Genomic DNA, 27655 nt, shown 5'->3' with positions numbered 1-27655 from the left:
GCACATCTACCGTGTACCCGGCACTGTGCCGGCCGCCTCGTGCCCTTGTCTCACACCGAGTGGGCTGCTTATCTGGTGGGGCCCCAGCCTGGGCACAAGAGGGACAGAGCTCCTACCATTCTCTGACAAGGGCAGGGCTCAGCCAGGGGGTCTGTGCAGGCCCTGGCTGAGAGGGTGGGAGGAGAGGTGACGGAGGGGCCAGTGCTGGAGAGCACAGGGAAAGAGTGGAACTTGACTTCTGGGGAGGGGCTGTGGTCGCAGGTGGGAGAATGTGGCCCACTCAGGTCATCGGGGCGGGGGGCTTCGTGGGCTGTTCCTGAGCCGCCGTGGAAAACAGTGGGTGTGGCTGCTGTGCTCTCACGGCTGCGGGGCGAGGGCCTTGCTCTGCTGCTGCAGGCCGTTTACAGTTGTGAGAAAGCAGGGGACTCCAGTGTACCCAGGCCCAGCCCCAGCAGGCATCAGCCAATGGCAGCTGCCCACAGGGCCCCTGGTCATGCACTTCCCAGGAAGATGGAGATCCAGGCAGGAGCGGGTCCTGGGCTGTCATCCTCGAAGATGCGGCTTTGTCTCGGGGTTAGGGGAGACTGGTGGAGGGCACTGGGAGGACGGAGGCTGCTGAGCTGCTGAGAAGAATGTGGCTTTTGCAGCTACGGCTTGAAGGCAGACGCTCACAAGCTGCACGGCAGTGGGCACGTGGATAAACCCTCTGAGCCTCGTTCCCCCAGGGTCTGTTGTGAAGATTAAACAGTGTGTGTGTGAGGCATGTGATCCTGAGTGAGTTACCAGGCTCAGTCAATACGATTTTCACCTTAAAGTCTGAGCGGTGCTGGCCGTCCTGGGAAACACCGAGGAAGACCTGGGAGGGGATGGACTCTCCAGCCTCTCTCTGGGGTCATTTCACCATGAAAGGGGGGATGTTTTGATCGCCCCTGCCCCTGTTGCACTAACCATGTATGATCTCGCTCACAGAGGAGCTGAAGGAGAAGCTGACCGAGTACGTGGACAAGGTGAACGGCCAGAAGCCAGGCTTCATCAAAGTCGTGCGCCACAGCAAGCAGGAAGGCCTCATCCGCTCCAGGGTCAGCGGCTGGAGGGCGGCCACTGCCCCCGTAGTGGCACTCTTTGATGCCCATGTGGAGTTCAATGTGGGCTGGTAAGTGCCCATCAGGAGAGGAGGATGGTCCAGGGGCTTTGGCCCAAATGGGTGCAAAGCATGCTGGGAACTCAATCATGGTAGGGGTAAGCAGAGAATTCTGGGAGCAGGTGAGATCTGGGTGTATGCATGACTAGGCAACAGGGCTGGCCCTTGGCCGGGGAGTCAGGGGTCAACAGGGTCAAACACATTGTCTAAAGGGCATGGTAACAGCAGGTGTGACTTTGGCTGGCATGGTCCTCTAGGGGACATAATCTGGCAGAAGGGTAAATGCTAAGGGCAAAGCCAAGAGTGCCAGCCCAGCTAGAGACAAGACTGCAACCCCCAGAGAAGTAAGAGCTGGATCAGAAACGAGACAGAGCCCAAGCACACAGGTGGGGCGAAGGCCTGGTGGCAGAGGGGTAAGGTGGTTTGATGCTATCACAGGTGCCCTGGTTTCCTGAGGCCAGGCCAGCGGAAGCACAGTATCTCCGATTCTCTCTCCTGGTGAAACTAGGTCTTAGAAAACCTGTCCTTCCCCGGTCAGGGCTGCTCAGAGGCTGTGAGGGCGAAGAGAGCACACACGAGGCTTCAGTGGCTTCATCCGAGCAGGGATGGGGCCCCTGACACCGACACCCCCACAGGCCAGAGGGTGTGCTGTGGCCCACTGTGTGTGACTTTGCAGAGAGCACTGAGAATGACTGAGGGCACCACCTTCTGACCACTGTGCCTGAGGGCGCTGGGTCTGCTCTCCTCCCCAGACCCCAAGTGCCATCCTCTGCCCCTCTGGCGTGGGTGAGGAGCACCGTTTGGCAGAAGGAGCAGCCAGGCATGCCCACAGCATGACTGGATTTGGACATTCTTTTACATAACAGGCCAAATTAAGATCGCGGTGCAGCCATTTGTCATAGTTGAAGTCCCTGCTTGCCATTTGTGACTATTTAAAAAGCATTTTCATTAGATTTATAGCCAGGAGAGGAAAGGGACACTTACTATTTCAAGCTGATTTAAATAAACAGTTATGCAACAATTGCATTATTAATAAGAAGCTTATCATTCCTCTCTGCAAACACTTTACTCGCCTACAGCCCATAAGGGCCTTCTGGCTCCCTGGAAGCCAGACCTGCCACCTTTGCTTGGGCAGAGGGGTGGGGGTGGGGCCCAGAGGGCAGGACCCCAGCAGCCCGAGGTCGATTGGTCTCTCACCTCCATGTCCCTGCCATCCTCATCTGCCTTTGTCTCCTGGTTAATGCACTGAATTTTAGCAAAATCAAAGCCCGAATTGAAAGCTTCCCATGAAACCTCAGATCCGTTTTTTCTTCTTTCTTAAGTCTTGATTTTTCTTTTTTCTAGTGGAAAAAGGAAAGCAGGCAGACACAAGAATGTAAGGCACTGAGAATCTCTGAGCTCAGCCCACGAGGTGCTGAAGGAACGGGCAGGCCTCTTGCCAGCCCGGAATGGGGGTGGGTTGTTAGGGCCTCCTTTCCAGGGGGCAGAGCAGCTGTCCCCTGGAGAAGATGACCACGTGTTCCTCCCTCTTTCTGCAGGGGAGGGAGCTTCAGGAGTTGCCAGTCTGGTGTTTCTTCATCTCGGAAGCAATAACCCCTCTCTTCCTCCCTCCTGCTCAGGGCTGAACCTGTGCTCACCCGGATAAAGGAGAACCGGAAACGGATCATCTCCCCCTCCTTTGACAACATCAAATATGACAACTTTGAAATAGAAGAGTACCCTCTGGCCGCCCAGGGCTTTGACTGGGAGCTGTGGTGCCGCTACCTAAACCCCCCCAAGGCCTGGTGGAAGCTGGAGAACTCCACGGCCCCGATCAGGTAAAGCATCCTCCCCTCTGCCTCATCTTCCGGGCGAGAGCTCCCCTCCCAGGCCAAGCCTGTTCCCCACACTCCAGTCTCATCACAGGACGGCAGGGTGGAATGAGGTGGGTGGTGGTGAAAGGGGTTGCGAATGACCTTCAGGCTCTGCTTACAGGCTCTGGTGATCCCCTTTAAAAGAGCCATGGTTCCCAGAGTTCATGCAGAGGCTCAGAGTTACTCGTTCCAACACGTTACTGTGGGATACTTGCTGGGAGCCAACTGCTCGCTCTCTCTGCTGGCTGCTTGGGATCCAGAGTGATTACGACTCAGTCCCTGCCACCAACATCCTGTAGTCTAGTTCAGACAGACAAAATAACTGGAATAAAATAGTTGGAATGAGTCTGGCCGGTGTGGCTCAGTGGCTGAGTGTCAACCCATGCACCAGGAGGTCGCCGGTTCAGTTCCTGGTCAGGACACATGCCCAGGTGGTAGGCCCGATCCCCAGTGCAGAGCACGCAGGAGGCGGCCAGTCGATGTTCTCTGTCATTGATGTTTCTTTCTCTCTCTCCCTCTCCCTTCCTCTCTCTCTAAAATCGATAAAGGGAAAAACAATCATTGGAATGACAAATTTTTCCATGAAGGTAGAAACTGCTTGGCCAGTAGGGAGAGCCCCGCAGAGAGCAGCCTTTCACGTGCTTCTAAGGGCCCGTAGGCCATCGCAGGCTTGGGCCGGGCCTCCACCTGCAAAGAGCAGTGAGTTCATGGGCACCGAGGAGGCTCCCAGGGTCTGGAAGGAGGACCTGAGGGGAGCCTCGGGCCACGAGGCTGGAGAGCAGGAGAGGCAGGACCAGCTCGCAGCACTGTGTGTGCCTGGCCGATACCTGAGCTTATCCTGTGAGGCTCAGACAAAGGAGCTTCAGACTGCGTTTCATAGACCCCGAATTCTTTCCGCCTTTGCTGCTACCTCCACAGACACCCGGATGGCTCCCCTGGCAGCTGGTGTTTAGGGCAGGACTCCTGAAACAGCCGTCCCCACAGGCTTGCCCTGTCTGGTAATCACACATCCGGCGCCTCCGCGCTCCCTGCAAAGTCCTGCCTGTTAAACGCACAGACAACACCAGAAGGTGGTAGGGGACAGTACCTGGAATGAAAGACACTAGACACTGATGTCACTTTGTATTACATGAGGAAGAAAGATTATGAATATTTTAATCGAAAGCGGGTGATTATTATCTAAGCTCACTTTTTTCCTTGCCAGAAGAAGAGAAAAACAAAACCCCACTGTATTCATATTTAAAACAGGAAGGACTAGAACTCCACCTGGCTGTCCTAGGATTATCTCTGTTACCTACCTGTTAGGCTCCTGCCCCAATTTTGTTTGTTAAATACGTGTTTGGAGGTCCCTGTGTACAAGGGCCGTTGACACACACGGTCTCGTGTGTTCCTCATCATAAGCTGGGGACAGCTCGTGTGTCCTCCCTGTTTTGCACGATGAGGGAAGCAAGGAGGATGAGGGAGAATGGACCTGCCGAAGGCTCTGGGCAGTGGAGCCAGAACCCTGGCTCAGGTTGGCTCGATTCCACACCGAGGTCATCCCCCGGTGGCCCACTCTCGAACTCAGGGCTGGCGTGGCTGACTGCCACAGGTCCGCGGAGTGCCGTCGGAGGGAGCGCGCCGCCTTGCCTCGAGCGCTCCGGTAGAGGCCCGCGCGGGTGTCAGCTGCCGCTCTTCTGGTCTCCACACGTGTCAACCCACATCCTGGGGCCGTCAGAGTATCGTCTCCGTCTCAGCACTCCCTTCACCTCATTCTCATCAAAAACTAGGCTGAGAGAAATTACAGTAATAGAAAAACATTCCTGGCTTCGTCCCTAGATAAGGACGGCCCCCAGAAAGGTGTGGCACACGCATTCCTCTTGCCCAGCGGGGCTCCTGTGTCCTCGGGCTGCACATCCGTGCTTGGTCCACACGCGGCTAAGCTACGGAAGGAGCCCAGGGGTACCTCCTGCCGCATTCTGAGGGGCTGTCTTTGCGAAGGTTGTTCACTGTGTCCTGAAGTGACCTCTTAAAGGTTGACATGAGAAATGTCTTTCGAATCCACTGCTGGTGCATGACGTGCCCGCCTGGGATCTGCGGTCTTATTTCTAGGACCAGGTGTTCATTTTCACCTCCGCGCGGGAAGCACCGCGGGGACCCACTCTGAGCACCCTGAAGGAGGACCTAATGCCTGTGGTTCATGCCTCCTAATGAGCCCCCCATTTCAGGTGAATTTTTGGTCTTTTCAGACACGCACCTCTTTTCTTTTGCAATGTATTTTATATTTTTCTTATAAGCTATTTTGAATTTGAGGGGGAATGAGACAAGGCATAAATCAATAAAACTTTCAGGCTGACTGAGCCCACTTAATACAGCCAGCCGGTTAATAAGGAGTGGACGGCCTGAGGTGGCCTGCGCTCTTTCCACGAGCGGTCTGGCCACGTGGGGAAGGGAAGGCGCCTTCCTGCGTGTCCGGTGGCACCACGCCGCTGAGTTCAACATTTCAGGAACGCTGCGGAGAAGGCTGAAACCCCACCCTGCCCGCCTCCTGGGCCGATGCTGTAAGTCACCATGATTTACAGAGGAGATTCTCGGGGCTTCTTTCAAGTACCAGTGCATCTTTTACAATGATCTTGGAGTACCAATTATGTCCCAGAGGATTTCAAGTGCTTTGCTTCATTTAATCCTGTGAGATTATATAGTTGATTCTACTTCGTAGATACAGAATTGGAAGCTCAGAGAGGCTAGGGAACTTCTCTCAGACACACAGCCAGAACGGGGCCTTTTCCCAAAGCACCCACTCCCAGGATCCAGGGTCTCCCCCAGAGCAGGAACTCGGTCTGCTTTAGGGAAAGTGGGTTGAGGTGGATTGAGCACCCTGGGTACCTGCAGTCTATGGCAGGGGAAGCCATTCAAACTAAAATGCTGCGATTTGACCGAAGGGGGGCAGGGACCCCCAGCGCCAGTCTCCGCCTGAGCAGCTCCTGCATCAGTATTCTCCAAAGACCTAGCCTGCAGAACAGCTGTTTTGCCACGCGGATGAGTTTCCTGTTTCACAGATGGTCTGTTTGCATGTGACTAGCAGTTCTTTCATGGCGGAAGAGTCTTCATTTCTCCTTCCTTCCCTCTTCCCCTCCAAACCCTTCAGCCACCAGCTGATAGGTTGCCACACGAGGGCTAGAAATGGTAGCGGTGTGCAGTGGAACAATTCAGTCGTTGGTGACAGTTGATGGTCCCAGCAGAGAAGCAGCCCGAACACGCTCACGCCGATTCGCCTAGCGTGGGTCACTCCTTGTGAAGTCCTCTGCTGGGTGTCTGCACACAGCCAGGGAGCCTGCTCACAGGCGCGCCAAGGAAGGGCCTTCCAGCTGCTGGACCTGCTGGCTCCAGATGTGTTGCTCCAGCCTAAGACCCAGCTGAATTCCAGACCCAGGCCTCCCTGTTGATCTCTCCCCCTCCTGGCCAGATCCCTCCCCCCCTCTCACCTTCATGGTTCATCTGCTTCAAAGTTCTGCTGATTTTACAGCAAAATATGTCTTTAATAATCCCTACCTCCATTCTTGGTCCAGGTCTTCATCATTTCTCACCTGGGTATAACAACAAGCTTCGCAGCTGGAGTCTTCAATGTCCATCTGATCTCCTCCAGTCTGTCTCCCCTCAACTGCTGGGGGATTCAAACACAGATCTTTAAAACCACAGATCTGCTGATACCACTGTCTGCTTAAAATCCCTTGTTGACACTCCTTTAAAATCCAAATTATTTTTTTAAATATGTTTTTATTGATTTAAAACAGAGAGGAAGGGAGAGGGAAAGCAAGAAACATCGATGAGAAAGAGAAATTTGACTGGCTGCCTTCTGCAGGCTCCCTACAGGGGATCGAGCCCACACCCCCAGGCGACCTCTCAGTGCATGAGACAACACTCAACCAACTGAGCCATGCTGGCCAAGGCAAATCCAAATGATTTACCATGCCATCCCAAGCCCCAGCTAATTTCTAAGTGGACCAAGGTTGGCATACAGAACCCAAGCTGGGGAAGGGTGGGAGAGTTGGCAGAGTGCCCAGGTAGAGACAGAGACTGGCTATGCGGTTCAGAGTCCAGGGGCCAAGGCAGCTGGAGATGCAGACATTCAACCTAGACCGGCAGGCTGAGTACCGCATCTATGGTGTAACACAAGTGCAAGCACCGTGAGGAATGATGGCCGGTCTCAGGACAGGAGATGGTTGCTGTGGCCCTCATGAAACAGCCTCCCTGGAGAAGCTGGCGAGGGCAGACCTGGCAGGGCCATCTTCGGCAGATGCTCCCGGTAGGAAGGCACCACTGCCCTCCCTCCTCTGGCAGCACCAGGACAGCCCCTGTGCTAACTGCTGGTCCGTCTCCCCTCACCCCTGCAGGAGCCCAGCCCTCATTGGCTGCTTCATTGTGGACCGCCAGTACTTCCAGGAGATTGGCTTGCTGGACGAAGGCATGGAGGTCTACGGAGGCGAGAATGTCGAGCTCGGGATCAGGGTGAGCAGCGTTTCTCGCCCCCGGGCTGGGGTCAGCTCCCCAAATGGTGAATGAGTCTAGGGGTGGAGAAATGGGGCTCCAGGTTGAGGGTCACGGACTGATTCTGAATACCCATTCCCTAAGCGGGGCCCATGTGTGTATGATCAGGGCTGATGGGGGATGGGGCAGAGATGAGAACGGGACCTACAGAATTTTCAGGAAGAAAAAGACTTTGGAAACAGCATTGTCTGGGGGTGGGGACATGGAAGAGTTGAACTCAAGGGAACAATCTCTTTGTTGAAACCAAATGTAGGCTCGTCTGGGGTGAGCAGAGATATGTTCCAGGAGATATCGAGTGCCCGATGGACAAGACTGACCCTCAGAGTCAGCTCCCTGTGGGATCTGTACTCTGATATTCTCTGTCTCCGCCACAGTGGCCCACAGACCTTTCCTAAAGAGAGGGCTACAGGGAAATAAACACATGGTGCATAAACAGGATAACACAGCCGGGCTCGCTCCATGTTGGTGTCTGACCCACCGTGTGCTGGTCAGACCCACGGGCCCGTTCACGCCTCAAGCATTTTCTAGGGGTAGCCCCCATCCCACTGCAAAGTATGGGGCCCTCTGCAGCTGTCACTGCATGGTGTGAAGCCACAATGGACACCATTTAATTTCTCATCCTACAGGAATATTTCCTGGGCTCTGGCCCCTTTCCCTGGGCCCATGAAAAGATCATTCCAAAATGAACCCCCCCATGTCTGATAGAAAGCCTCGGTCCTCTGGTGGTTGGCAAGAGTGTGATGATAGATACAATGAAGGACCTTGTCCCAGGGGGAAGCCCATGCCTCTCTCTGGGCTATGGTCCTATCCTCATGAGAAACCCAACATTCAAGCGGTGGCTTGTCCCTTTCAGGGTCCACTGTTCTCTCTATGGGGATCTTTAAGCAGCCTGACACATCCATGCACTACAGGCTTGCCAGCCCTTGGAGGAAACCTCATCCCTGCTGGTCAAGATGTCCCTCCTCGCTGTCAGCCCTCCGTGCGCACTGAGCCAGCACTGGCTGGTTCCGACTGTGAGCCCACGCTCACCCCTTCAGCTTTACTGTCTGTACCTGGCGTCTCCCGCTCCTGATACTCAGTTCCCACTCAAGGACTCCAGCTTGGACACACCTTCCTGTCCACTCTGAACCCCTTAGTCCCCCCACCCCCGACAGTCAGCGGGCCCTGAACAACCTTTGCCTTGCCCTGCGGGGAGACTGGGCACCTCCAGTGAGCATCACACATCACTTGCAATAGCCTGACAGGTACTGCGTGAGTCGGACTTGTGGCCCAGACCTAACACTAGGGCTCTGGGGACTGGGAGCAGCTTCTCTGAAGCCGGGCTTAGAAACACTTCCAGACAACTGTATTCACTGAGACCCAGAGAGATTGCTTTAGAGGCAGTCAAATGCATGGACTTATTGGGGAGCTAATACATTCATAGAGGACAGTGCCTGCATAATCACCCTCATTTTTAAAGCTCGCCCCACACTGGTCATTTATCCACCCCTTGTGTCCTAACCATCTCATTTCAGCGCCACTCCTGGATAAACGCTCGCCCCCAAACATAGCATTTCTCACTGGGAGCTGCTGCCAGGAGCTGGCTGAGCGGGCAGGATGGTCCCTGGTCACTATGCTCTCTGGGTAAAAATGTCCAGGAATGGGGAAAGGAATTAGATTTGTGAACTCTGCTTCCAACATATATGTGAGTCAGTCGCGGAGCGGTGGGAGATGTCTGGCTTCTCCTCGCCTGGATGATAAAGCTCTTCTTTCTGCGTGAGGGCCTGGGTAGAGCTTTCAAATACTTGCTTAAAATCTCTGAGTGCTTTCTTGTTCAGGGTGTAAAATAGAGTATAAAATGTTGCCTGGCTTTTTTCTTTTTCTCCATCTCTTCCCTCACACTTTATGGAGATGAAGGTCATTGGACTTGAAGGAAAGGTGGCTTTTAAAGCAGGGACCCAGCAACCTGTTGGCTGGCAGAGCTGAGAACAGGGGGTGGGCCAGTGCATTCGAATTCCAGTTCCCCTTGAAAGGATACAGGACCGCTGAGCATCTCTGAGATAGGTTTTCACATTTTGTGGGATTGTTGGTGTTTTTCTCTCATGTTTTATGAGTCATCTCAGTACCTCACTTTCCTCTTCTAGGGTCTCCCCTCAATTACCCTGTCGGATGGTGTGTAAAAATGAGATACATTGCCTCTCTCCCCTCATTTAGTCAGAGGCCACTCTTCAAAGTCCTTACCCATTTGGCACAGAAATTGAGTTGTTTGCACAATTATTCAGTATCTGCTCTGTGCTACAGATTGAGCTGGGCACTTGACTGATGCCACCCATCTATAAAAAACACCCTAAAAAGTATCTGCTATTATAATATGCCTTTTTTCAGATTAAGGGCTTGCCTATGTTCTCAAGGTCTTACAATTTGTAAGATGTAGAGAAAGGATTCAATCCCAGGTCTTTATGATTTCAAAGACTAGATAGCTATGGCTGGTTTGGCTCAGTGGTTAGAGTGTCGGCCCTCAGACCAAAGAGTTGTGGATTCGATTCCAGTCAAGGGCATGCACCTCGGTTGCGTCCCTGGCTCCGGTTGAGATTATGCAGGAGGCAACCAGTTGATATGTCTCTCTCACATCGATGTCTCTCTCTCTCTTTCGCTCTCTCTCTCTCTCTCTCCCTCACACTCTATCTGAAGATAAAGAAAAATATCCTCGGGTAAGAATTTTAAAAAATTAATTAAATAGAAAAGAAAGACTAGGTAGATATACCACTGTGATCTGGAGATAAAAGCCCTTAGAACATCAAAAGGGAGGGGGAGGCTGTTACCATGTCCATGCGGCAATTTCCTTCTACTTTATTCATAAACATGTCTACTGAGTTTCCATTTAAAGCCTTATTCTTATTTCTAATAAGAATGCTTTTCTAATATGCTTTTTAAAAATTTATGATGTCTAAGTCCACAACTCAGTGGGAGTAGGAAGAAAGCTGCTATGGCCAAACAAGATGTAAAGAGTGTCAAATAAGACGTTGAACAGAATTCCTAGTGTATAGTTGATGGCTATAAAGTGCTAGAATGTGTAAGAAAACATTCAAGAGCTGGTAAAGAATTAGGAAATTGTTAGAGAATGTTATTGGGTTGAATTGAGTCCCCTCAAAAGTCTGTTGAAGTTCTATCTAATCCCTTGTACCTGTGAATATGATCTTATTTGGAAATAGGGTCTTTGCAGCTGGGATTAGTTTAAGGTGAGGTCATAGTGGGTTAGGGTGGACCCTAATCCAACATGACTGGTATCTTTGTGAGAGACAGACAGACACACAGGGGAGATGGCCATAGAAGATGGAGGCAGAGATTTGAGTTGTGATGCCACAAACCAAGGAATGTCTGAGGCCACCAGAAGCTGAAAGAAGGATCCTTCTTTCAAGGAAGGTTTCCTCCATGAGGTTTTGGAGGGAGTATGACCGATATCTGATTTTAGACTTCTGGCCTCTGAACTATGAGAGAATACATGTCTAGGTTTTTTGTTTGTTTGTTTGTTTGTTTGTTTAGGTGATCCAGGTTGTGGTGCTTTCTTATAACAGCCCAAGGAAATACAAAACCAAAAATTAAATGCAAGTAGGAACCTAGAGAAAACCTGAGTATGTTATATTTGAAGAACCTGGTGATTTTAAACTTGGTTTCTCTATTTCATAGAGTACCAGGGAACAGGATACAAAGCCTAAGACTTGCCCAAGATGAAGAGTGTAATAAAATATCCCCCCCTACACATACACACATACACACACACACACACACACACACACACATATACACATACACACACACACACACACACACACACACACACACACGGCTCCCATAAAGCTGGGACTCCAAAGACCAGTTATCTCAGTATAAAGATGAACTAGAAATACTCCCATCCTCATCCCCAGTGGTAGGTCAAAAATATTCTGTCTTGGTCATGTGCTGGAAGATAGGAAAAAATTGTTCTCTGTAAATTCCTTCCTTTGGTTTATAACTTAAAATAAAAATACTTTCTGGTTCAGAAAACCTCAAGAATAGTATTTAACTTAAAGTTGTTGGAAGTCCTTAGGCATCTGCAAAAGTATATACAAATCCTCCCTGGGGAAAGACCCCTTTAACTCAAGGCCACAAACTTCCCACAGCTTGAGTTTTAAGGAATACGCAGTCACTCACACACACACACACACACACACACACACACACACACACACAGAGGAAGCACCAGCAAAAGCATGGACAGCCAAATTTGATCCACAGAGTGTTCAGGTATTAAATCAACCAGACACATGATGTAAAATAAGTTGTGAAATATATTTAAATAAAAATTTTAACACACTGAAAATATGAATAAGATGTAAGAGACTAAAAAAAAAAAAAGATCAGTTATATTAGACTAAAATAAATTTCAAGCATAAAAAATGTAAAAAAGGAAAGTAAAGCTTAATGTATGTAGTAAACAGTTAGGAGGACATTGTTAAAGGAAAGAAATTAGTAAACTGGAAAATAGACTTGAAGAAATTATTTAAAATCAGCCTAGGAAGATAAAGAAAAAAATGTGAAAAAAAGACGTTGAGAGACAGTAGAATTGAGGGAGAAGATCTAGTATTTTAGAATTCTAAATGGGGATGATAAAATGAGAGGAAACAAACCAATATTTAAATAGATAATTACTGATAATATGTCAAAACTAGTGAAAGGCCAATCCTCAAATTCACAAAGTCAGTCTATCCAAAGCAAGATAAATACAAACATATTCACACTAGATATATAGTGAAACTATTGAATGCCAAACACAATGAAAAGATCTTAAAGAAGTTATAGAGAAAAGATAGACTACCTAAAGATTGATAGTAGAGTAACAGTTGACTTTTAAATGGCAATAATGGAATCCAGACGACCATGAAATAATGTTTTAAATATGCTAAGAGAAAATAATCATCAATTTATATATGCATATTTATTAAAATATCTTTCAAAAACTAAGGTAAAAAAAGAAAGTCATTTTTTGATACACAAACACTAAGTTTGCCACTAATAGGCAAATAAAATTATGAAGGATATACTTTATAATAATGAAAATGATCCCAGAAAGTAAGTATATAAAAGAATAATAATACTCCCTGGACAGTTTTCCTCAATGGCTAGAGTATCAGCCCTTAGATCAAAGTGTCATGGGTTCAATTCATGGTCAAGGGCACATACCTTGGTTGCAGCTTCAATCCCCAACCCCAGTTGGGGTGAGTGTGGGAGGCAACCAATTGATGTGTCTCTCTCACATTGATGTTTCTCCCCCGCCCCAACTCCCTCCCTTCCACACTCTCTAAAAATCAATGGAAAAAATATCCTCAGGTGAGGATTAACAAAAAATAATAAGAAGAAGAAGCTCATACAAGTAGCATATATATGTATAAATCTTAATAAATGTTGGTGGTACATAGCACAATAGCAATGTATTGTGGGGTTGCATTATTTGCAGTAGCTAAGATCTGGAAACAGTCCAAGTGCCCATCAGTAGATGAGTGGATAAAAAAGCTGTGGTACATATACACAATGGAACACTATGCGGCTATAAAAATGAAGGACCTCATATGCTTTACGACAGCATGTATGGACCTGGAGATGATTATGCTAAGCAAAATAAGCCAGTTGGAAAAAGACAGATATCACGTGATCTCACTTATATGTGGAATATAATGAACAAAATAAACTAATGAATAAAATAGGTCCAGAGGCATGGATGCGTGAAACTGACAGATTTCAGAGGGGAAGGGGTGGAGAGGATGGGAAGAGATTAACCAAATAACACATATGCATATATGCATAGCCCATGGACACAGACAGTCGTGTGGAGAAGGCCTGGAGTGGGGCATGGGCTTGGTGGATGGGGGTGAAAGGGGGGAATGGGGGGACATCTATAATACATCTAATAAATAAAAATACATTTAAAAATTAAAACTACAATGCATGATGACAGTTGCAAGTAAGTTGAGAGGGATGAATGTAATAAAGGTGTTCTAAAATGCTGATATTGTTAATAAAGCTCAAAAAAATACAATACTAGTTGACTTAAAAGTTTAATAAAATAAGAATATTAAAATTTCTAGAGAAGCTATAAAAAATCAGAGATATAGAAAATCTACCTTTCAAAATACTAGAGGCAAAAATTAAATATGAAAATGCCAAGAGAGAAATAGAACAGGCGATACAAAGAGAAAACATAAGCTAGAAATAAATCCAAATATATCAGTAAATACACTAAATTTACATGGACTAAATTAAAAGACAAACATTTTAGACTAGATTTTAAAAATTATCTATAAACTATAAGAAACATGTCTGAAATGTACAGAAAGGTCTAAATCTAAATAGATGAAAAAAGTTATAACAGGCAAATAACAATCAAAAGAAAGTTGCTGTAGTTATATTAATAGTAGAAAAAATATTATTATAGCATGTTTTAGTATAAATACTGGAGATTTCTACAAGATGATAATATGCAATTCATCAGGAATATATAATAATCATAAGCTTTTATGCACCTAATTCTACAACCTTAATTTATATAAACTAAAAATTAACGGAATTATAAAACATTGAAAGCTCCACTAACATGGTGAAAATTTTTAATAAATTTCTCCAAGTAATTGATAGACCAACACAATTGATAGTTTGAATTTAATGGGCACATGTAGAACACTGCATCTGACAACTACAAGATTCAACACGTTTCAAGGGATTAACATCATGTTAACCATGTTCTCTGACCACATTGGAATTATATTAGAAATCCGTTACCAAAAATTATAGACAAAGCAATATTTTTGGAAATTGTAAAACACTTCTCAGTAATTCATACATCAAAGAAGAAATCACATTGGAAATTTGAAAATATTTTGAACCGAATAATAGGATATATACTACATATCACATTATATGAAATGCAGTTAAAATAGTACTTAAGAGAAATTGTATAGCATCCCATTCTTATATAAGAAAGAAAAGCTGGCCCTGGCCGGTTTGGCTCAGCGGTTAGAATGTCAGCCTGCGGTCCAGAGGGACCCGGGTTCGGTTCCCGCTAAGAGCACATACCTTGGTTGTAGTTTGTCCCCGGCCCTGTTTGGGTCATGTGGGTGGCAACCACTCAATGTGTCCCTTGCACGTCGATGTTTCTCTCTCTCTCTCTCTCTCTTTCTCCCTCCCTCCCTCCCACTCTATCTGAACAAAAAATGGAAAAATGTCCTCAAGTGAGGATTAAAAAAAAGAAAAGCTGAAAGTTAATTAACTGAATAAATATACAATATAAATAATTAGAAAAAATCAGAATAAAACTAGATGAAAATAACAAAAAGGTAACAGAAATTAATGAACTAGAAATGTATATTAGAAAGAACTAGTAAAGCCAAAGCTCTTCATAAAACTAATTAAATTGACAAACTTTTAGCAGGAGAGAGAAGAAAGGGGAAGGAAGTGGAGGGGAGGAGAGACCAATAAACAACAATATAAAGAAATTTGTAGGAAAATATAGCTTATGAAACTGACACAGGAAGAAATCAAAAACCAAAATTGTTTTATAACCATTAAGGAAGTTGAATCAGTGTAAAATATTCTCGTAAATAAATAAAAACTGTCTCACATATGAAAAACTAAGACCAAGTGGTTTTATCATCAAGCACTGCTTAACTTTCAAGGAACAAAATATTCCAAAGGCATGCGAACTATTTAAACATAGAATGCAGAATAGGTACTAAGTGACTTAAAGCACAGCAGCCTGGATCTTTCTTCTAGGATCAAACATCCAAGCAGATCCCCAGGTTTCCAGCACAATTATTGATCTTAATAAAAGTCCCGAGTCATAAAGAAAAGTCTAAATTGTATTCTATTCAATAAGAAAAAATATGCACACACCTATCTAAAGATTTCCTTGGGAAATATAGTGTGAAACTTCACATATTGGAAAAGGCAACTCCTTAGTTATGCAGAATCAACATAGGAAAACTAATCTGGACATGTAGCCTGTTTATTATTCCTTGAAATTAATTTTTTAATATAAATAACAGCTGTCTTCACTTTTCTGGGATGGAAACCATAGAAGTAGGAAGGCGGGGGAAGGGGGGAGCATGGCATCACAGCTGTCCAGTGGCCTACCCATGGTGTCCAGAGCAGGCAGGCAGATGAAAGAGACCCCTCCTCCCCATCTTGCCCAAGCTGCTGATGGCTCTTGACTGGATTGAGCTCTTTGGAATGTATCACAGAGAAGGGAGTCCATTAGACAGGGCTCTCTGTTGGACACCCACTTGACATATCTGTAAGTCTCTGACTCCTTGAATATCTGTGCTTGGCTCTCTTGGAGTTTTAATTGGCATTTTGAGTCTCTATCTTCGAACATTTATTATCATCTGTCTCTTATGGTCTGCTATTTTTAATGCCTCTTAAACAGCTTTTCATCTTCCGAACTGACCTTTTACTATCTACTGCTAAGGCTGGATGATTGTCTTTATTCTGGCTCATCCAAATTATCCACGTCCTAGTGCCACAATTGCCTCTTTTAACTGCTCTTGCCGAGCCGCACCACAGGTCTGGCAGGTGTAGGCTATCGACCTCCCTGGAAAGGATTCCGCCCCTTCTCCCTGTGCAGCTGAGCAACATCTAGGGCAGAGGAAGTCCAGCCTGCTTGCTCCATGTTTTGGCCTTGGGGTTACCAAGGAATCGTTCAAGGTTCTCCTCCTCTGGGTATACTTTATCTAATAGCTTAATGAAGCAGAAATTTGCATTTGAGATTTCTTAGTACCTGAGACAGTGACTTTAGTTTAAATTCGTGGCATCTTTCTATTGCCCTGGTCTACCGCCCCTCTCTTAAGTCTTCTCTCTCAGCCATGGAGATCTCTGCATGCCCTGGGGAAATGCCAGTGGCCATTCCACAGGGCATGAGGGATGAAGGAAGCAAAGAAGGTATGGACACAGTGGGAGGAATAGACTTCACACACTTCATAGCCACTGGGTATCAGATATGTCTTAGTCCCTGGACTAGGTTCAGCTGCGGCTTCTATATCAACTAAGTAACAATGGCAATGCCTTTCATACATATTTTCAAAAATCTTTCCCTACAATTACGCTGTTAAATGCACGCAGCGATCAAGTGCTGTAGGTCAGCTAGATATTACCCTAATAGTGTTTTAAGATTTAAAATGTTCATGTGAACCAAAAAAGTTAATTCATGCTCACACTTTGTAACCTCAATATTGTAATCAATTTTTTAACAGTAAGAGAACAAGAAATCAATTTAAGTACTTTGTACACTATAAAGTGTTTTATCTATACTATACAAAACATATGATACCTATTGTACATGTACATACAGAGTATTCCCCCAAAATGTATATGCACTTTGAATAATTATAAAGCCAGTAATTTATTAAAATACATTTCATTTTCAAAATGTAATACCACCTACAGACAATCCTATATACATTTTTCTGAGACACCCTGTATATGTTCTATAAAGATACTCCCATACAGTTTATATAGTGATTATTTTTTAAAACATTCTTTAATTTATATTATTATGGTCCTACTGAACTTTTTATTCAGATAACACTCAGGACTCTATATTGTAAGCAAAGAAAACTGACTCGGGCTAACTGAAAGAAAAGGGATTTATTGGGAGGCTGTTGGTATCTCACATAATTAACAAGAAGTCTAGAGAAGCAGATTGTGAAAACAAGCAGAAATCGAGACTAGATAGCAGGGACCATAGTCAAAGCCAAGTGATAAGAATGGTCTATTTAGGATAGTGCCCTGACCCCATTGCCATGACTAGATTATCCTAGCACTGGATACTGGGCACCATTGCTCAGGTATTGGTGATGTTCACTGAGATTCCAAGTCCTGAGTGAGAGCATACTGTCGGCTAAACCTAGGTTATGCGCCCGTGCCTTAACTTCAGGGGACAGGGATGGGCCATGTATGCCTTCTTTCCGCTTCCAGAGGCCCAAGAATTACACATCATATGGTCCTTAATATAGGAAGGGGATTTGAACTTGGGTTTAAGTGTCCTCTTTTATAAGTAATATAATAGCTAAGGTATTGTGCTCTATATTCTGAATATTTCATCATAAATGGGATTTTTAATAACCTCTTTATTATGGACAATTTCAAACATATGCAAAAATAGAAAGAATACTGTAATAAATCCCCCTGCATCCATCACACAGTTTTAACATTGTCCACTCATGGCCTGTTTGGTTTTAACCTCTACTCTGCCCAGTCCTCCCCCAACTCCAGTTATTTTGAAGCAAATCCCAGACATTATATCATGAAAAAGTATTTCAATATGCATCGAAAATAGATGAGAATTTTTTTAAAGCATGACCATAATACTATTTTCAGTCCTAAAAATGTTGAAAAGAATTCCCTAATATCATCAAGTATTCAGTGTTCATCTTTTCCTGATTCTCTCGTAAGTTTTTGTTTTGTTATACAATTTGTTTCCTTGAGTCAAGATCCAATTGGTTAATATATCTTTTCAGTGTTCATTAATCTACTCTATTTCTCCTCCATGTGTTTTGTTTCCCTTTGGAATTTATTTTTTAAGAGATCAGGCCATTTGTCCTATAAAGACCCACGGTCTAGATTTTCCCGGTCGTATTCCCCTAATGTCGTTTAACATGTCCTTCTGTCCCGTATATTTCTTCTAAATTGGTAGCTAGATCTAGAGATGTAGGTTCACTTTTGTAGCAAGAATATTTCTTAGGCAGTATTTGTGTACTTCTATCATGTAGTACATAATGTCTAGCTGTCTACCCATTTGTGATGCTAGCTGTCATTGCTGATTATTGCCTAGATCCAATAATTCATTAGGGGTTGCAAAATGATGACATCTTCATTTTATTTCTCCTTCCTCACTTATTAGCTGGAATAACTTTTATAAAGAGATTTACAAAATCATCTGTTCTTTGGTTGCTCCGAAGTACAACAAATTTTATTTGGGAATGTCAGAATACATAGTTCTATAACAGCTTTCAAAATATTGAATTGATTCTCCACCATCTTCCAAAAGGCGGGAACATTTCATTTCTATTAGTTTTAGTATCGTTATGAATTTATATATATATATATATATATATATATATATATATATATATATATATGCATATATGATGTATTTCAATTTATTACATTTAATATCCTTATTGTTTTGCAAATGTTCACCTTTGGCCATTGAGAGTCTGTTGACATGAGTTCCCGGGCCCTCCTGCCTCTCATGGCTCCCTGCCAGCAGAGACTTCAGGCTCGTCTGTGCGTTTCCTGTTCCAGACCATTTCCCTAAGAAGCCCAGCTTCTTTTTAGTGAGCAGTGGCATTTAAACCCTCCATTCGGGCACTAGGACTGCTTATGGCTACTGGGTTCATCCATGTTTCTCTGTCTTTTCAGTAGTTTGAGCTCGAAGTTGTTACCTTTGTAGAAATAAAACACTCCAGGCGCTCATGATGATCTCTCGGATTCAAATGTAGAACTACTGGGTTTTTACTTAACTTTATCAATCGTGCGTCTACATTTCCTTTCTCGACTCCAAAGATTCTGGTTTTTAATGACACCAACATAATTACTTGTTTATTTTATTCCTCAGTATGCACACAACTGTCTCAGAACAGTTTAATATATTTTTCATTTCTTTTTGTCTTTAGGTTATATTCCCCTAGAGACACACTGTCAAATTACCACGATTTAAAGTCGCCCAGAGTAGTTCCTCTCTGTGTGTTTACCCACCAACCTAATAAACAGGTCCATTTGTCTCATTTGCTTTTGATTTTTAGGAATAGCTCTTTTCATATTTAATTTTTTATAATTATTAAATATTTACATAATTCCAAAGTGAGATCTATAAAAGAAAGCATATTCAGAAAACTCTGCCTTCTATCACTACTCTCTTCATCCTGTTTCCTCACTACCTATAAAAATAATTTTTTTTCTTTGTTTTACTTTATACTTTGAAATTACAGTTGTGTACGGCATAATGACATTTCAGTTCAGGATGGGCCACGTATATGATGGTGGCTGTGTAAGATTATGATGGAGCTGAACAATTTCTACTGCCTAGTGACAAAGCAGTCATAACGTCTCGGCACCATACATCACTCACCTGCTCATGGTGAGGCTGGTGTGAACAGACCTACTGTGTTGCCAGTCATATAAAAGTATAGCCCATATAATTATGTACAGTACATACTGCTTGATAATGATAGTAATAAACAACTTTGTTACTGGTTTACCTATTTAATATCCCATACTTTTTATCTTTATCCTGGAGTATACTCTTTCTGCTTATAAGAAAAGTTTGCTGTAAAACAGTCTGCCGTGTAACTCTGACAGCAGCCTCTTATCATATGCTTACGTGATGTATGATTGCATCACTTTCTCTGGTGCTTGATTTATTCTCATGTTCCATACAGGCTTGTAGCCTAGGAGCAATAGACTGTATCATAGAACCTAGGTGTTTCATAGACGAGATTAGCCATGTTTGTGTAAGTGCACTCTATCATGTGCACACAGTGATGAAATCACCAAATGACACATTTCTCAGAACATATCCATTGTTAAGTGGTGTGTGACTGTATAAAGAAATATGAATATATATTCACATATCTCTTTCTTAGATAAATGTTAGCATACTATGCACGCTTTTTACTACCTTGTTTTCTCCCAATACAGATATAGATATAGGATCACTTTATAATAGTATATAGAGATGTTTCTCATTGCTTTTTTAGAGCTGCATAGTACTCCAGTGCATGACCATTCCATAATTTATTCCACCAGTTTCCTTTTGAGGACATGGTGCTATGATTGATAGTGTTGTGCACATATTTTTTATATTTTTTCTAGGTTATCATTTCAGTAGATTCCTAAAAATGGAATTGTGAGGTCAAAGGGCAAATGCATGTGTAATTTTGCTAGACATCATCAAATATCTCTCCAGAGGGGAAGTGCTTTTCCTACCAGGAATGATGAAGGTGCCTATTTACTCACAGCCAACTAAGTATGTTGTTGAATATTTGGGTTTTTGCCAACCTGACAGATGAAAAATGAGTTTCAGAGTAGTTTTAATTTGCGTTTCTCTTATTAAGAGCTAGGTTGAATAGCTTTTCATGTGATTAAGGCCATTTGCATTTCTTTTTCATGAGCTTTTATATCTTTGGCCCATTTTCCTGTAGGATTGTTAGTCTTTTCTCTATTTTTAGAATCTCTTTAACATTAAGTGTGGCCATTTTTTGCCTGTCATATATATTGCAACATTTTCTTCCAGTTTGTTACATGTCTTTTGATTGTGCTTCTGGTGTGTGTGTGTGTTTCTTTTTCTCATGCAAAGGTTTTTTCTTTCTTTCTTTTTTTAATGTAAGCAAATGTATCAGTCTTTTTTTTTTCCTTGCTCCCAGAATTTCATCACAGAAAAAAAAAACCACTATCAAGTTATAGAGGTATTCGCATATGTTTCTTCTAATACTTGTATGATTATAACTTTTACATTTAAATCTCTGTTTTATTGAGAATTAATCCTGATATGTGGTACAAAGAAGGGACCCAAGGCCTTGGTTTTGTATACAGCCTGTCATATATATTGCAACATTTTCTTCCAGTTTGTTACTTGTCTTTTGATTTTATCCTAACACCTTCTGTAACACTGCCTTTATCATACACTGAATCACCATACGTATTTGGATCTGTTTCTGGATTTTCTGTTCTGGTTGCATTGATATGTTGGTATATTCATGTACTAATATCACCCAATTTCAAGTATACAGGCTTTATGTTATGTTTGTAAGTCCAAACGTACAAATGTGTGTAAGTTATATTACGTTTGTCAATTGGACTCTGACTTGCGCACCGTGAATCCCGGAGATCCTGAATTCGAAGGAGAAGATCAGTGAGAGACGCAAATATCATCCTTCCGTCTCCTTTTCTGGTTAGACCTTAAAAACTTGATGTCAGGATTGAGGGCTACTTAATTCTCATACCGACACTTGGAACACAGTACGTGCTCTATTAACAGGTTTTGAATTTGATGGCCAGTCAAATGTAAGAGAATATATTCTATATATCTTATAGGTCAGAGCTATGAATAGTGGAATGGAAGTGTAATGGATGTCGTTATCAATTCAATTTAAGAAACAGGTATTAGAACCACGTTAACAAGAAAAGGCATGCCATGAGGTGGTGAGCTCCCTATACCTGCACATGTTTAAGGCATGGCCACCTCTCTGTATTACTAGAATGAGAGACGAGATTTGTGATCATAGTACTGAGTTAATAGTAAAGTAGCAGTAATTATATGTGAGCTGCTGTCCTAAGCGCTTTACATGTATTAATTTACGTAATCCCTGCAACAACCTTGTGATTCAGGTACTTATATTACCCCCACTAACAGGTGGATATACTGAAGCCCAGAGAGTTGATATAACTTGCCCTATGTCCAATGACTGGTAAATAATAAAGCTTAAATTTGAACCCAGAAAGGGTGGCTTCAGAAGACATTGTGCCTAGTATAGGCAGGCATAGTGTAGGGGCCTTCAGTAAGACAGCATTTCTCTTGACCTCCCATGGGTTCATTCATATATTTATTTATTCATTCATTTATTCCTTAAACACCCACTTGCCAGGGGCTGGGGAATCAGCGATGAATGACGGAAACCCTGCCTGTCAGTGGCTCACTGTCTCACTGGAGAGACAGCACCTTACCATCTTCGCAGCACTAGTCTAACAGAAGATTGTAGGAAATGTCATGAGCTTAAACAGGATGTTTTGACCTCTCCTTCCATGTTGACTTCAGGGACTTCTGTGTTCTTTGATCTACCGATGGCAACTGTAGTGAGTTCACAGCCCAGAAAATCTGTTCACGCTTTTTCTTGTCATATTCCTAAAAGAATTTTTAAAGCAAGCAATTATCCTTTTTCCAAACTATCAGTAATAATAAATGCAGTCAACACAAGCTAAAGCAACAAATAAAAACAGTGAATAATTTTTTAAACTGAAAAATTGATTGATGAAATGAATAGTAATATCATTTTCATCTGTGAGATTTGATTCAGGAAAACTAAACTTGGTTAAAATCACAACCATAAAAGGAAACTCTGTGATGGAGCCCGTCACTGTAAAATGTGATGTGAATGAAAAAATACTGGTGGACAAATCATATCTTAGTTGTAAAATCAAAGCAAAAAAGTATTAGCCTCAATGAAAATAAGTCCAGTAAAATAAAACTGGAAAAGGACTATAAAAGGAAATGTATTTTAATGACCTTATATAGAAAGTTGACCAAGGAATTAAATTGCCGTGGTGGCACTTACTGCAGAAAATACCTTCTGGATGGAAATATGCACCGTGAATATGGTTTCGATTAAAGCACTAAGTAAGGCATCGTCCACTCACAGTCAACGTGGCAGGGAAGTAGCTCCAGGACAGAGTGACCTCCGGACATGGAAGCTGGACCAGGTGTCACAGGGGAGGCGGCCTTTAGACTAGGTTCCCAAGGAATGAGTGTGTGTTCTTCAGGCAGGAAAAAGGACGGGCGTTCCGGGGAGTGAGGGTACTGTGTAGATTCACAGCTGAGAAAGAGCATGACTGTGGCTGAACTGTGTGGCTGGGAACTAGGGTTCTGTAACAGGACGTGGGGCTAAGGCAGAAGACCAGAGACGGAAAAGGCAGAGAGCTACCAGATGGGGAGCGGGGGATGGTCATTGGCAACCAGAAGGCAGCCTTGGGTGGGCTCTTTGCTCATCCTGGCTTGTCCAGCATTTTTATCAGTGACTTACGTGTTACTTAAGGAAAAAAGTGTGCTGATAGTAGGTGACCTGGGCTGAGAGAGTCCAGACACTTCTTGGGTACCACCACTGCATTTCTAAGTCCGGAATATTGAAGATTTGGTTTAGTGACATAACTCTTGGGCAACATATCAAGGTTATTATTTCACAAAGCAGATACATACTTACAGCTGTTAGCAGTATTAGACCATAGTCTGGAAGATGACGATAATGATGATGATGATGATGATGATAACAAGAACTTCCAGTTATTGTGTGCTATTGGCCCATTACCTTGTATATGTTATCTCATTAATTTTTGTAATAGCCCTGTGAGGCCCATGTTGTCCTCAATTTGTAGAGTAGGAACTGGAGGTAACAGGATTAAATGCCGCCCAAGATCACAGATTAGAATCAGCTGCCGACTTCCAGGCTCTGGCCTTGTCACCTGTCCACCTCTCCTTTCAGGGTTTGAAATCATCATGTCACACGGTTCCGTTCAGGGCTAACCTGGGTCAGCATTGCCTTGGGAAAGGGGCACAGTTCTGTTTCCGTGCTCGATGATTCAGCCCAGATCCTTCCCGGGGGCTCGGGCCTGGGCTAGATAATACCACAAATGTCTTCACCTGAGGTCGCAGGAGACTTCAACACTGGAGCGGGCGACAGAGACCAGAGCCGAGCTGAAAGCCAGAATCCAGAGTCAGAAAGGAGGTGGACTGAGGAGCTGCCAAAAGAAAGGAGCCACCAGCAGACAGACAGTCAGAAACCTGGGTCCAGGGAGCCACAAACACAGAGGGACAGAAAGCAAAGACGGACTGCAGCAGCTGCCCAGAGCAGGCACCGCCACTATTTGAGACGTAACAAAATATGTCCAGGGTTGAAAGGCTAGAGACTTTGCTAAAATCTCCCGTAGAAGAGGCCCAGGCAGGTTAATATGTGCTTATCTAACCTGCTGTGAACCGAAGCACACGAGGGACATTGTGGTTCTCCCCAGAGGCCTTGGACTTGGAGGTCAGTAACCTCAGCTCACTGCTAGCATCGTGACTGAGGAAGATAATTAAAAGCACTGGCTGCCACAGTTCCGGGTAAATCAGCTGGTCTCTGCCAGCAGCTGGAGAGACTTGAGAGGGAAGAGAAGAGATGTGGGCATTGGCATTCCTGCTCAGCTGAGGTCTCAGGAAACCACTGGGTGCAACATCTCAGAAAGATTGCAAGCAGATTCTCTTACCTCCCATCTCTGGAGACAGAGAAAATTAAACACCTTAAATTGGATTTTAGTCTCTGGTTGCTTCTAAACATTAGAGTTAGTCTAAGCCAGCTGGAGCTAGAGTTTAGAATAACCTAAGAGCTTGGAATAACACACCCCTGTGTGCGTGTGTGTGTGTGTGGGTGTATGTGTGTTCGTGTGTGTTGTGTGGGTGAAGACAGTGAACCCTGCCACTCACTGTTTTGCATCAATTTGTCAAGAACTGCAGTCCGCTTTGGCATTGTCCTTCAGCCGCTGTCATGGGGTGAAGCCTACAGAAGGCTGACAACTGTACAATAGAACAAGTGTTCATCTATGTGGTCTTCTGAGGCCAAGGATTTCAAAATACACCCAGCAGAGCTTTCAAGTTTGCGGGCTTTTATGCTTTCTAAGGGAATTTTCCCCGTGACTCAAAGCTTTAGCTGAGGCGTCGTCCGCATGTTCCCTTAGCACTGTGTTGGATGTTAATAATGGTGTCAGTGATCATTGGAGGTCAAGACCTAGCCTTTCCTGGTCTTATAAATGAGCTATTAAAGGTCTGACAAAGACGGCATTGAGATTTCAAGCCCGGAAGATGGGAGATTTGGGAGTCCATTGGCTAAGAAAAGGCTGTTAAGGGTAGAGAGTTGGTTTGGGGGCAGAGGGAAATGGAGCAAGTTTGATGTTCTAAATGGCAATAGAAATAACCAAAAGCTTGCATTATTCCTCTATCCATTCATACAGTGAACATTGATTATGCTGCTGGTTTTACGGACTTGGCATTAGGGTTCAGAGAGACGTGGAATCTGGATCATGACTTTAGCAGGAAGTCAGAAAGACATAATTGAAGGTAAAGAGAGACTCAGAGGTGAGACCAAGAGAGCAGGTGCCTTCTGTGTGTCCATGAAGGTCAGGGGATGAGGAGCCCAGTGAGGATGACAGTTTGAACTGAGAAGAGACTTTGGAATTGAGTGTGGGCATAGGGAATGGAGGGTGGGGGCAGGGTGGGGGCAGAGTGATGCCCATAGTCAAGGAGAAGAATTGACTAGAAAGATAAGAGCTAGATTGTCAGCATTTCAGGAGTGCGATCATCAAGCTAAGATGAAGAGTAATGCTAATAGCTACCATTGAACACACATTCTGTGCTTAGTGGGTTTATTTATTTCGTGCCAGGCACTGTGCTGAGCACTGGATATTCAGGGATGAACAGGGGAGTCTAGGTTGTGCCCTCAAAGAGCTCACACTCTAGTGAGTTTTCTGCTGTATGTCATTCATTCCTCCAGAGAACCACGAGAGGCTAGAATTATTATCCTCATTTTCCAGATGCAAACACTGAGGCTCAGAGGTTCGGCACTTGTCCAGGTCCCTCGGAGAAAGTGGTGGAGCTTGGATTTGAGCACGGTTCCGTCTGGTGCCAAAGCCTCCCGATCCCACCCTGCACTAGGAGAATGTGAGCCGACGAAGGCATAAAATGCAGCTGGACGAGGACCTTTGAAGGGGCAGGTGGAGGGAAAGGCTGGCGATAGGAGACAGACTCAAAGGGCTAGGGAATGGTGGCTAAAGACTGAAAGGCGGCAGAGAGGTCGGAGCTTTTATGTGACCATGAATGGAGGGAGAAGGAGGCACCAAAACCTGGCGATGTAGCGCCTGCTGGTAGGCAGGGGCCAAGTGCAGGGCCGCAGGAAGTGCGGGCTTGACCCGGACAGCGTGGTTGAGATTCCCGTTTGCTCCTAGGTGGTCAGCTGGAGCTAGCCCTGCTCCCCTGGAATGTGTGCCACTAGGCCTGGCCCCCTGGCACCGTGGGGCCTGAAATTCCCAGGCCCTTGAGGTCTGAGCAACCTGAGGCCTCTGAGGCCTAAACCTTCGGATTTGGGGGTCTTTCCTGCTTGTGATCTCCATGTATGAGGGAAACTGGACCCCACGCAGCCAGGAACCAATCATCTGCCACATCCAGCAGCCAAAGGCCCCTGAAAACATCTGCCAGCACATGTTATCTCTACCACACCAGCCATGGAGTGACTCTTTACTATTACAAACCAGCTACCAGTCCGGCTGGTGGGGCTCAGTGGCTGAGCATCGACCCATGCACCAAGAGGTCGCCGGTTCGATTCCCGGTTGTGGGCCTGATCCCCAGTGGGGGGCATGCAGGAGGTGGCCAGTCAATGTTCTCTCTCATCGATGCTTCTATTTCTCTCTCCCTCTCCCTTCCTCTCTCTCTAAAATCAATAAAGAAAATATATATATATATAAAAAAACAGCCACCAAACAGACGCAGCCTAACAGTACATTGTAAAAGTTTTATGGTTAGTAAAGTTAAGTGCAAAATCAATCCCTAAAGAACAAAGCAATTAAAAAGTACAGAGTGAAGCAACTAGCTAGAATGGTGGGGAGCAGAAGAGGGAGAACCCACGGACACTTTTACTCTGGAGGGGCCTCGCGATTATGTTTTTAAAATTATGTTCAAGCAAGAAGCCATAGAAAAAAAATAACATTAATAAACTGCATGGAAGAGGTAACAATTAATAAAGAGTTTTGAGACTTAAACTGAAGGAAACTTTTATTTTATTTTTTTTAAATTGGGACCAAGGGGGAAAATGGCAATAAAGGCCGTTATTGGGACAATTAATGAAATTTTATTATAAACTATAAATTAAATAATAATAATGCATCTATGTTTAATTTCCTGATAGGGGGAAAAACAAAAGCAAACATAAATAAATAAACCTGGGGGCCAGCTATGTATGTTAAAGCTCTGGAGAGTCATTCATTCTCCTCTCTGTCTCTCTCCTTTTCTGTTTCTTTTCCTTTTTATGTTTTGTTTTTCTTTAGTTGAGTGTGCCTGCTGTTTTGTATCATATCCTGAAAGGTAGCTCACTGCTACCATTACATCGTGGTTCTGATTTTCCAGGGAAGGACCACCAGCCAAGGCCAGAATTAGTTGCTCAGAATGACTGATAGAAACTGAGCCTGGGCTTCTGTTCCCTCTCCTTCCCCTTCCATTTCCCCTCGTCCTCCCCTTTTCTTCCTCCTTTTATCATCAACATCATCATCATCATTGTCATCATCATCATCATCATCATCATCATTCAGACATTGTTTTTTTTCCACAAGACTTGAT

General features: G+C 44.4%; 1 protein-coding gene across 1 annotated transcript in view; it reads left to right on the top strand.

The window, feature by feature from the left end:
- The window catches only part of GALNT18 (polypeptide N-acetylgalactosaminyltransferase 18), a 326286-nt gene that overhangs the window by 235029 nt on the left and 63602 nt on the right, over positions 1-27655 (top strand). The window contains exons 4-6 of the mRNA XM_036259150.1: positions 970-1153; positions 2761-2958; positions 7368-7482. Of these exons, the coding sequence (XP_036115043.1) occupies positions 970-1153; positions 2761-2958; positions 7368-7482 (497 nt within the window). The remainder of the gene's footprint in view (positions 1-969; positions 1154-2760; positions 2959-7367; positions 7483-27655) is intronic.

Source organism: Molossus molossus, unplaced genomic scaffold (genome assembly GCF_014108415.1).
Source record: "Molossus molossus isolate mMolMol1 unplaced genomic scaffold, mMolMol1.p scaffold_m16_p_13, whole genome shotgun sequence".
Lineage (NCBI taxonomy): Eukaryota > Metazoa > Chordata > Mammalia > Chiroptera > Molossidae > Molossus > Molossus molossus.
Note: the sequence above shows the minus strand (reverse complement) of the source record. Positions and strands in the feature narration are given on the sequence as shown.